At 44.6% G+C, this 12144-nt stretch overlaps 1 protein-coding gene across 5 annotated transcripts in view; it reads left to right on the forward strand.

The window, feature by feature from the left end:
- Window positions 1-12144, forward strand: part of LOC142019977 (P2R1A-PPP2R2A-interacting phosphatase regulator 1-like) — a 30585-nt gene that overhangs the window by 3882 nt on the left and 14559 nt on the right. For 4 of the 5 annotated variants that reach the window (XM_075007442.1, XM_075007443.1, XM_075007444.1 and 1 more), the window contains exons 3-5: window positions 9494-9550; window positions 10695-10738; window positions 10817-10871. In XM_075007442.1, coding sequence (XP_074863543.1) covers window positions 9494-9550; window positions 10695-10738; window positions 10817-10871 — 156 coding nt within the window. Of the gene's footprint in view, window positions 1-9493; window positions 9551-10694; window positions 10739-10816; window positions 10872-11431; window positions 11525-12144 lie in introns of all 5 variants that reach the window. The other variant, XM_075007446.1, reaches the window with a different exon arrangement.

The raw sequence follows: 12144 nt of genomic DNA on the forward strand, positions 1-12144 counted from the left end.
AACCTAGTTCGTAAATTATTTAAGCGGATGTTCTAAGAGTGGTAATTGTGAGTGTAGTAATACACCAATTTGCTTTCCAAACTGGTCTTTTTATCCAGTCAGTTATTCCTAGGTCTCAATCATCTCTGCTTTGTTTTTTATTTTAAATAAATCCACTGAATTTACATTAATATTGCATTGTAGATTATAAAGCAAATAGGAATGTTATGATAATTCAGTTGACCTCCTGTGAAACATAGACCTTTGGACTTAACTGAATTTGTTTGAGATATACAAAGTATATCTCAGAAAACCATCCAATCTTAATTAAAATTTTTCCACTGTATTAATTTTGTAAACTTAAATTACTTTGATAGCAAATGTCTGCACCAAAATTTAGTACAATACTTATTTATGAACTCAAAATGTAACTTTCTGTTTAAAAATAGTTTCTTTTAAGTAAAGCTTTCTTAGCCTGAGTTATGGTGGAAAAAGTGGTTTGGATTGATCCAGTAGTATTTGGGAGTCAGTGCAGGGATATTTAAACAGGATGTCTTGAGCATATTGAATTGATGGATCATAAATGGATTTATTTCCGGTGCGTGTGGGGAAGAAACCGTTCTAAATTTTTAAAAACAAGAGGAATTTTACCTAAATCTTAAAAATAAAATGTAAACAGATATATTTTTTCTAAAATTCACATAGGTGCAGTAGCATTCAGTTCACAATTATGTACTGGAAGGATGGAAGGATTTTAATGTCAGCTTATCTTTTTCTTACATATAGTATACAAGGGTTGTGGACATATGCTAACTAGATATTTGTTTTATTGCTATTTGGGTTACTTTAAGTGGAGACAATATTTAATTCCTGTCCCCCCTCTTCCATACAGTCTCCTTTGCCCCAGCTAAAATTCTATTTCAAAACTAAACAATACAGCTGGTTTGAAAGGGTTTGTTTTTGTACAGGTTTAACCTTTGTAGTCCGGCACAGTCTGGTTCGGCAACAGCCATGGTTTGGCACCATTTTAGTTAGCTGGATGTCTGCTTATAGGTGTGGCCAATTTTCTTATGGTCCCACAAAGTTTGTTTACAGCCACCAGTCTTCACTGTCAATGTTCTGTGCTGTTATTCAGCTGTAATTCATCCCTAAATGTCTGCTAAGAGCCCAGTATGCAGTGGAAGTGTTGGTAATACTTCTAGACAATATTGATCTCCTGTCATTTGGCAACGTTGCTAGTTTGCCATTGGTTAGTTTTCAAGGGTGCTGGGCTAGAGAAGTTCAACCTGTAGTAGTCTTGAGATCCTTTATTTAAAGGCCTCAACAAATAAGCATAATAAACATAATAAGCATAATATGTGCACATGCTGTTTAAGAAACAAAACGAGATGTATTTACCGTGTTATAGGCATTGATTTGAGGCAACATTTAGTTGGAAGCCTTTATTTTCAGGCTTCTTCCTTTTTTGTTTTTTTAAGTTACATTTTAGGCTGAAATTTCTATGCTTACTTTCAGATCAAAGATAAATTGCTTTCCTTCCCAGAAATTCACTTGGTTTCCCTTTGGTGTTGAAGAGATTCACTTAAACAGGGGTCAGCGAGAGACAACATTTAAAAGAGGGCAGTAGTCCTTTAAGCAAGAACAGTTTTGAAACACTAAGGTTCTTTTCAGTTGACCTTGATGCAAAGCCAAAGAGAAGCAGGTATGATGGTCTAACCTGAAAATTAACTGAACCAAAGATAGAATAAAATCTACAGCGTTTTAGAAAAGATGTTTTTGACCTCACAAGTGGTCCAAATCATGAAGACGAAGCAACCAATATAAATAAGGTTGGGGAACAAAGAAAGCTTAGCAATGGATTACCATCTCAACAGCAGTAGCAAGAACACTGCAGGGAATAAGGTATCTGCTTACTTAGTAAGACACAGATATATCCCAGGAAATGGAGAGATGAAAATTGAGAACTATGCAAGACACTAGAAAGAACTGCTAAAAACAAGGGAACGCAATTTTTTTTTGGTGGGTGGGGGGAGGGGATTGTGTTTTTGGGAGCAGAGTGGCCTTGCAGGGAAAGGGTAGAGTTGTACTACTTATTAAGGGCAATAGATGTACTTCATGGCCAGAGAAGTGGCCTAAAGCAGGTCATAACCTCAGAGCTGTGTCTACACGTGCACAAAAAATGAAATAAGTGCCCCTTTTTCGAAAGAGCGGGAAGAACATCCACCCACATAAACCTGTCTTTTGAAAGAAAATCGAAAGAACGGGGCACAGACTTCAAAATGCAAACCCCGATCCTGTATCAGGAAGATTGCTCCCTTTCGAAATACTAAATCGAAAGAGTATACATGTAGATGCTCCACAGTCCACTTTTTCAAAATACAGGTCCACCATGGCGCCGGTCAACTGGAGCGCAGGGCCACTTCAGTCAGCAGCAGCGGGGCTCTATGGTCCCTGCGTTCGGCTGCCTTAAAGGCACATGCATGCAGGAAACCCATGGCAGGAAGCTGAGAGCATGCTAGGAGCAGCCTCCCCATGTGCTCCAGCAGCCAGCCCCCCCGCGAGCCACACAGCCGCCCCCCCACCCCCCCAAAAGCCCCTGTAGGGCTCTAGGGGGAGGAAAAAAAAGGGGGCTCCCTCCTGGATGGAGCGGAAGCTGCGGGACCTCCTCAGCCTCTGGAAGGATGAGGAGGTCCTGCACCACATGGGGGTGAAGCGGCACAATGCCACTGCCTTCGCCTGCCTGGCACAGGGCCTCCCGACCCAGGGCCGCACAGAGTGTACCGCAGAGCAGGTATGCTCCAAGGTCAAGGAGCTGCGGCAGGGCTATGCCCAGGCCAGGGACCAGGCCAACCGCTCTGGGGCATCTCCAGAAACGTGCCCCTTTTTCCGGAAGCTCCGGGGCATCCTGGGGCCCCAGGAGAGCTCCCCACCCCTGGCATTCCTGGACACATCCAGCATGGAGCTGCAGACAGAGGAGGAAGAGGAGCAGCCCGGACCGAGCACTCAGGAGGGCGAGGGGACCACCGAGTAGTTGAGTGAGGAGGGGGACCTCACCATCGTCATCCCCTGCCGCTCCTCCAGCCGGGCAAGTGGGGGCCAGACATACCTGGACGTCACTGAGGGACCCTCCAGTACGTACAGGGAGGGGTGTACACCTGCTCCACAGGGTCGGGGTGATGCAATGGCTATTTGCCCACACACAGGACCTGTGGTCCCAGGCCACACACAAGCCACCCCCGACATGGGATGCGGCACCTCGTCATGGTGCACCATCGATGCCCAGCACCCACCCTCAGTGGACAGTGCCGCAAGCTGCACAGGGTGGCAGCCAGTCAGTGCTGGACAGCGCCTGGGCCCTGCACACTGCAGGCCAGAAAGTGCCACCTGCATGAGAGACCCTGGGACACACCCCCAGGCTGGGAGGCCCAGCCCGTGGGGGACAGGTTGGTGCCCTTTGGGGGTGGGGGGGTCAGTGTTCTTTGGGGGTCGGGCTTCGGCAGGTGGGCCACAGCCTGGTCCCCTCCGTCCGGGGCACATTACTGACATGCTCTCCTCCTCTTCACACAGCCGCACCGTCCATGGGCCGGGAGAGCCCTGTGCTATCCCTCGTCCCCGAGAGCACCCCTGCAGCCCTTGGAGGTGCCTGGACTCCACCCCAGGCAGTGCGCCGTTGGTGCTGTGGCCGGAAGGCCCTCTGCCGGGCCGAGGAGGACCCAGCCAGCCAGCACCAGGCTGAGGTGGTCAAGCAACAACTGACGTTCGCCCAGGCCGACATGGAGTGGAGGACGGCAGCCTGGGAGAGGCTGCTGACCACCCTGGCTGACATTGGCTACATCCTCCGGGACCATACAACCACAGTTGCCCGCCTCTTGCCCCCCGCCCCCCAGCAGCTCCTCCTGCTGAGCCTGCCCCCACCAGGCCCACTCGCTGGCAATATCTGCTGGTGCTATCTGCACCCTCTCCTCCCTGCCGGGGACCCTGCACCCGGGGAGGCAGGGGTTCAAGGGGCCGACAGGGCTCACAGCCCACCACCCCGCCCCAGAATGAGTGCCTCACCCCACCTCCAAGTTAGGTCCCCCCCGCTCCCTGTATATCATTAACAACGGAAATAGTATAGATAAAAAAATGTTTCTTTTATTGTTCACTACTCTGTGCTGTGCTCCTCAGGGGGATGGTGGGTGGTGGATGTGCGGGTGCAGTGCTGCTGGGGGTGGGGCTGGTGGGGATGGTGGGTGGCAGATGTGTGTGGGATGTGGATGTGAATGTGGGTCAGAGGTGGCTGTTGGCAAAGGCGTGCCTGAGGGCCTCCTGGATGCAGTGGCCATCCTGGTGGGCCTGGCAGATGGGGGCGATGCTTGGCTGCTCATAGCTGGTGCCGGCCGGGGGTGGGGGGGCACCTGCCAGGGACATAGCCGTCCCCCTTTCCCTCCATGACATTGTGGAGGATGCAACAGGTGCCCACCATCTGGGGCACGCTGAGGACCCCGACCTCCACCTGCGTGAGGAGGCACCTCCACCGCCCCTTTAGGCGCCCGAAGGCCCGCTCCACCACTTTGTGGGCATGGTTGAAGTGCTGATTGAATGCCTCCCAGGTGGGGTCGAGGTGTCCCATGTACGGCCTCATGAGTCACGGCTGCAGGGGGTATGCTGCATCTGCCACCATGCAGAGTGGCATGATGATGTCCTCTGCCACTGGGATCTCCCACTGGGGGACTAAGGTGATGGCCCTCATGCGCTGGCAGAGGCCAAAGTTCCAGAAGACCCGGGCATCGTGGGTGCAGCTGGCCCAGCCCACAGAGATGTCGGTGAACCAGCCTCTCGTGTCCACCAGGGCCTGGAGCACCACCAAATGGTAGCCCTTCCGGTTGATGTACTGGCCAGCCCTGTGTGGCGGGGTGTGGATGGGGATGTGCGTGCCATCCAAAGTGCCGATGCAGTTCGGAAAGCCCAGGTCCTGGAAGCTGGCGATGGAGTTGTCCAGCTCCCCCAGGTGAACGACCCTATGGAGCAGCATCGCATTGATGGCTCTGAGGACCTGCAGGGGGGAAGGGGGACATGTTCTCTAGTGCAGGTGTGGTGGCCATATCCCCTCCCGTCTCAGGCCCATTCTGCCCCCACCCTGTCCAGTGCCTTGCCCCCCTCCCATCCAGCCCCTGCCCTGTCCAGCCCTTTGCCCCACCCACCCATCCAGCCCATTGAAGCGGAGGGTTCCCCTTGCCCCAGCCCCACCTACCCACCCACCTGGCCCCACCTTACCTCCATAAGTACAGCCCTGACGGTGGCCTTGCCCACCCCAAACTGCTGTCCCATAGAGCGGTAGGAGTGCAGGGTGGCCAGCTTCCAGATGGCAATCGCGACCTGGTGAGGGCTGGCCGCATGCAGGTGCCCTGATGCCGGAGTGCGGGGGCGAGCCAATGGCAGATCTCGTCGAAGGTCTGCCTCGACATGCAGAAGTTCCGCAGCCACCTTTCCTCGACCCACTCCCCTAGCACCACACGCTCCCGCCAGTTGGTGCTGCTGGGGTGGGTCCAGAGGCGTCAGGGTATCCGGGGCGGGGGGTGCCCAGCGGTGCCGCGAGTGGGGAAGCCCCACGGCCCGAGGGGGACTGCCCAGCCACCCAGTATGCTCGGGCACAGCTGCAGCGATGGTGCACAGCACTGCCAGCAGGGCATCTGTGGTGAGGGTGTCCTCCTGCAGGAGCTGTTGCTGGGCCTCCATCATGGGCACGAGTGGGCTCTGGCGGGCTGGGAAAGGCTGGGCAGCACTGGGCTCGTGTGGAAGGGAGGGCAGATAGAGGGCCCCTTTAAAGGAGGCGGCTGGCTGCAGCCCCGGAAGGGCTTGTTGGCCAAGGGACCCCGTCCGCGGTGTTTCCTGCCTCCCTTCTTTCGAAAGAGGGCTTGGAGCTGTGTGGATGCTCTCTTTCGAAAGACCTCGACAGCAGTTCAGAAGAGCGGATCGAAATGCCGATCTGAAAAATAGCAGAGGGTGCGCCCTTTCGACAGCCGCTATTTCGACCGCTGAACTTCGATTTTCACCCTTTCGAAAGGGCACTCACGTGTAGACCCAGCTCAGGTGAAAAGTTCTCTTTCTACTCATGCACACCTGGTGTCGGTGGCATTCTCATGTCTCTCCTAATGTCTTCAGAGGGCCATAAACCAGGAGTATTTCATCCTCATTTATTCTGCTCTATCAGTCTGGCCATGCGTGGTAGAAATCTGGTTCAGAAATCTTGGCTGAGGTGTATGCATTGTCTGTAATACATGGTAGAGCACAGCTGAGCGTACAGTATAACATGTAGTCTTTCCAAGCCTCATTCAGACAAGCTAATTGGGACTTTTTGGTGTTACGGCAATTCACCAGCTGTCAGTAATGCGCAATTGAACTCTTCTCATCAGGAAAAAAAAGTCTATACTCCACGGTAAAGACTACACTGAGGTTTCTATTTTGGGATACCTTTGTATTCCGAAATAGAAACCCTGCAGCCAAATACTGAACTTGAAATAGCAGGGCGGTTTCAAGTGCGGTATTTCGTTCCCACTATCCCTTATTTTGAGAGGGATAATGGGAAGTTTGAAATAAGCACTTATTTCGAACTTTGGTACTGTGTAGCCAGCACTGAGTTCAAAATAATTTGCCTCAAAATAACTTAAGCAATTTGTGCAATGCAAATTGTGTATATTATTTCAAGATAGGTGGCCCTAGCCCCAGTGTTTAATTTGTTTCACAGGAGATAAATTAAGGGTAATATTAAAGATTTAAAGGTATTAGTTTAAAAGGCATCTGAACACATGCTGCTGGGTTTTGTGTGCTCTGCTAATCATTAGGGAGGCAAGTGAATCTCTCTTGTGTAGCTGTCCAAGCGCACTACTTACAGGGAACACAGGAGCTGAGAGCCGGACTTCTCAAACTCCAACAATGCCTTTCTTAGGTTAGTGCAAGCATTGCTGGTGAGGACATGTACTACCAACAGAAAGAGGGTTGTGTTGACTTCAAATACCACAGTAATTGCTACGGCGTCTTAGAAACAGCATGGCTGTAAAATTCAGCAGGCTGCTATGATATAAACTAGGCTATAATGGGATAGAGGATACCAATTTAGCTTTTTTTTTTTTTTTTCTTGTAAGTAAAATTAATGTTTTAGAGCTTCCAAGAGAAGCAATACTGCTGGGAAAGGAAGAGATGAAAGGAAGGAGTGCGGTGCAATTGTAATTTTAAACAGTATCTACCAAAGAAGCCAAGATGGCAGTAAGGGGCCAGAAATTGCTGATTTAACTTTCCTGGGAGAAAAATCAGATCACTACCTAATACTTGTTGCTGTTGAAATGTCATTGATCTCTGGCATATAAACAGGAAAATTGGACTCAACTAATCCAGAACACTTTAAAGAAAAAGAAACAAGTAATTAAGAATCATGTTCATCCTTTTACCTACCACACTTGTTATACTATTCTTAACCTTTTTCAGCAGACACTACTCTAAACCCTGAAACTTGTGTTTTTAAAAAGCTTTAAAAAAGGATTGTAACGTGAAGAAGCTATACTCTTTTAATAAATCAGCCAGGGTGTGCATTAAAGAGCTATGAATGCATTTTTCTAATGCAGAACTAGTAATGTAAAAACCTGCATCATACAGCTTACTACAGTGGTTGACTCTGTTAGGTGATGTAGGGATAACGGTTGTGTGGGTAGATGGGTTTTTAATTTAAATATACTGAACAAAATTAACTTTAATGGAAGTGTTTTAATTATTTTTAAGTGCTTATTTCTTAACGGTCATAATATTCATCTTTGGAATTCAGGAAAGTTCATCCAAGTTCTCATGCAAATTAAGTTCTAGTAATGAGGGATAAGAGGCTCTTAGAATGTGACTATTTGTTTTAATCATGTAGGCAAAGTGTATTTTATATTAACATTTTTGGCATGATCAGAAGATTTCAGTTCCTTCTGATTGAGATGCAGTCAGTAACACTGTCTAGCTTGTATTACTGTGCTGTTAAAGGAACAGTTTGGAGTATATCTAGAATTATGATCAGTGCTTCTCATGCTTTGTGCTTCCATATAAAATTCCACCCCCACTTCTTTGGGTATGGTGATTTCAAAGCTATGAGGCTATTTGCAGCACCGATGGAGAGATGACATGTCTCATTTTGGCAGAGGAAGACCACTATCTTCAAGGTGGAGTCTAATGCGTAGGAAGTGCATATAATTTGTATTATGTGATATCCTTTACTTTTTCACCTGGAAAATTCCATGTCTTTTGAAAGAATGAGAGACCCTTTAAAATGAGGCCATCGCCCCTTTTGAAAACACAGCCTCATTACAAAGCCACAACGCCAGTTGACTAGGTTGATCTTTGTTCAAGAGAAATAGGACATTAGTAAAACTGTGTGATTCATGCCTAAGGCTTTTGGTTCCTAATTATTATGAGCACCATAAGTCAGTCAAATGTGTAATGTTCAAGGAAAGGGAATACTAAATAATTGATTCAAAGTGAATTTGCTGTAATTAATTATAGTATGTAGTGGTGAATTAAGGAGCTGCAACAGGAAGATTTAATAAGGAGGACCTGTCTTGCAACTTGACAATGGTCTATATGGAAAATCATTGTAAAATTTTGTTTTCTGTGATGAATGACAGTAAGTTCTTGGCTCAATACCTAAGAGTTAAAAAATGATCATTTTTATCAAACTATCAATCATGTATAAAATAAAGAATGCAGTTAAAGGCCCAGGAGTGTGTGGCTTGTGTCTTTACCAGATTAGCTTTGTACATACTGGATCCTTCGGATTTTTCCTTGTTAAGTCATCATTTTATGGGGTTTGTTTTGATTCGTTATGTGCAGCAGCAAATGGGAATATGGTAACAGAATACTCAAAGGCACTCTTAACTCAGAGAGGCCTATTTCCTTGTCAATTTTCAACTTGACATGGCTGTTAATTGGGGGAGAGAACTTGAGATGTTTTCTCCTTCAGCTCCTTATGCTTTAATGGCTGAATCTCTCTTGCTCTATCATGTCAAATATATTCTCCTGCAGGCAGAGACCAGCCCTGGAAAATTCCCGCTGGATGAATTGTTGGCTTTAGCATTATGAACATCTTACAACGGCTTTAAGATGGATGTGCTTATGCCACCTTATCTATTGTCCTATTGCAACTATGATGGGTGGGTCAGTATTATCAGTTCATGTAAGGTGAGGCTTTTTAGTAGCCTGAAACTGAAGAGGGGTGGAATCTGGCATATAGTAATTGAGGAGTCATTTCTCAGCATAGAGCAATTTTATAATGAAATAGTGTAGTGCTTTCTTGCTTAAAAGGTTAATATACATTTATACATTTGTAGTAGTAAGCAAAATGTGTTGCATTTAACGTTATGTGCAAAGTGTGTTAAATGCTATTTTTGTGATATAGAAGTGGTTATTTGATATCTTTTTAAGAAAGAAGTAACAAAAAGGGTAGTGTCTAACCTCCCTGTTTGTGCAGTTTTTAAATTTCAGCTATATGATGCTTGTTTTGCAGTTGGTACCATCATCTCCTGTTCGTATTCCAAGCAGCCGCCTTCATCAAATCAAACAGGTGAGAGAAAAGATTCTGTTTTGAAAATAACAAGACATAGAAAGTTAGCTTTATTGACTTTACAAAAGCTGGAGTATCCTACTAATCGTTGATGACTTAACTTGGAAGCACAATAGCTGATCTATAAAGAGTCTGAGAAAAATCTGTCACTTAAAGGTGCATTTAACTGCCATGGGTTGTATCTCTCACCAGAGATACAAAAGTTTACAGAAAATAGTTTTCTTAGTACATGCTACTGAAAATAGATGCTTTTCCCATCTGTAAAAGTGGTTAACCATCAGATGTCTTTCTCACCACATAGAAAGCTGATTGCCCTTAACTCTTGCAGCCCCATTTGCAATCTAGAACTTATTTGTTGTACAAGTTCATTTTGTTAGTCTGTAAAGTGCTACAGGACTGCTTTTTTGTTTTATGAAGATACAGACGAACATGGCTACTTCTTACCTCATGGCTATCCATTAAAAATTGTTTGTGAATTACTGAAGTTTAAAGTTAAATCATGAAATGTCAAAGTTACTTTCTGTGTAAACATTTTTCATGTTTGGAGGAAATTGACAAAGGCATAAATGGGTGATAGGCTCTTAAGCTTCCATTTATACCTTTAAAAATACTTCCTCATAGTTTTCAGTTACATTAAGCCCATGCATCATTCAGTGCCTAGGATGCCAGCGTGCAATGGATGAATCGTCTGTTCAGTAATTGGATCCCTGCCATGTTTTGCTCCACAGTGTCCAATCTAGAATGAGTTTTGAGGAATAGTACATGATTGTATATTTAGAAACGGTATTGTAATTCATGAATACAGGGAGGGAATGAAGTTTATGTGCACAATTTTAAATGTGGTATTTCTGTTTCTTTTAAAAAAATGCTTTGCTATCTTAATACATTTTGAAACTCTTCTGTAGAATTGTTTTTAGTTTTTATACGAAATGGTTAAAAGTTCCATAATGTCAAACAACTTAGTAACCGTCAGTAAAATGCTTTGTTCTGTACAACCTGCACACCCATTTACAATATATGGAATGAGGTGAGACACCCATTCAAATTGTGACTCGAAGAGGAAGAGTTTTTTTATTCATTTTAGCAAAAGAAAGCTCATAAACCAACTCTTAAATGTTTGTCCATTTATATTAATATTTTTCAGGAAGAAGGAATGGATTTGATTAACAGAGAAACAGTACATGAAAGGTGAGTATTAGTGTGCTGATGAGAGTACCTAAACACTGTGTCTCTGGGGCTAATTATGATGGATTTGTTTTTTCATAGGGAAGTGCAAACAGCAATGCAGATCAGCCAATCATGGGAGGAAAGCTTGAGCCTGGTAATGTACTTATGCTTTAGATCTGAGTTTTTACCTTCATTCTTCTAACACCTTGTTTGCTGCATTTTATTGTCCATAGTACATTAAATTTCTTTTAGAGGAAAATGAAATGGATTAGTCTTGCTGTTTAACATCCTATTGTTTTGGTTTAGTAACATACTTTTTATTGCTGTCTTACAATAAGTTTTGTACTAATAAGGTACAAAATCACCAGTAGCTCAATGACAAATGGTCTGTCAGTACAGCTGTTAGGATATAGTGTTGCCTGATGCATCAAAAGGTAATCTCTATTCATAGCTATATCTTTCTGTTGAGGAGATACTTTAATATCAGCACATAATATTTAATATTATTTTCTTTCATCAAAAGTATGACATTTATCTATCTCATAGTCATAATAAGTTTCTTACATGTAATCATTTGTGAAGGTGACTTCTTCCATCATGTGGTTCCATTCCACAGCAAAGCGATCCTTTGTACACTATTTAGTGTATAGCTTGGCCCATTAAATATTGCATTAAAGCAATTGGCTGTAATTACATGATCTGTTATACTTATAGAGTGACAATGATTTTGAGAAACCATCCTCTCCCAGGCAAATAGACTTTGTCCCAGTTTCTCCAGCTCCTTCACCTACCAGAGGAATAGGGAAGGTAAGAAAAATGAAGTAGTAGAGGGCTTCCTTCAAGAGTACTGATAGTGCTAAACAAAAATCTAACTAACCTTAGCAAGGGATGAAACTTCTCATATCCCAGACTTCTCCATTGGCATTCACTGCAGAGAGAGAACTAAACTATTAAAAAGGCAAACTAATAACTGTAAAGCCTATTAATTTATCCACAGACTATCTCATAAATGTTAATACTGAGCAGGTAAAGCTAATGATAAATTGTTGGTACATTGTGATAAATACATCTTGTTCTCTTTCTTCCTTTCTTTGGGAAAAGTGGGTGTTGTGATGATCTAAATCAGTTGATTTGTTAAGATATAATGTACATATTCTGATCAATACAGTATTCCCAACTTGCATGCACTCTGTATGTACATGATATATCAGTCTAAATTTGTCCTAAAACTTTCTTCAAAACTTAACCAAAAGTGATATCTTCCCAGTCACATGGCTTAGATACTTATTTTAAGTGAATAATGAGCTGCTTGATCTAATATTGTAAAATCTTCTTTTTAAGGCCCTAGTTGTGTTCCTAAAGACTCTCTAGTTCTCGCTACGTCAGGAATTTTGATTAGTTTGTTGCAATGGGAATGAAGCGTGATG

Source organism: Carettochelys insculpta, chromosome 13, assembly GCF_033958435.1.
Source record: "Carettochelys insculpta isolate YL-2023 chromosome 13, ASM3395843v1, whole genome shotgun sequence".
Lineage (NCBI taxonomy): Eukaryota > Metazoa > Chordata > Testudines > Carettochelyidae > Carettochelys > Carettochelys insculpta.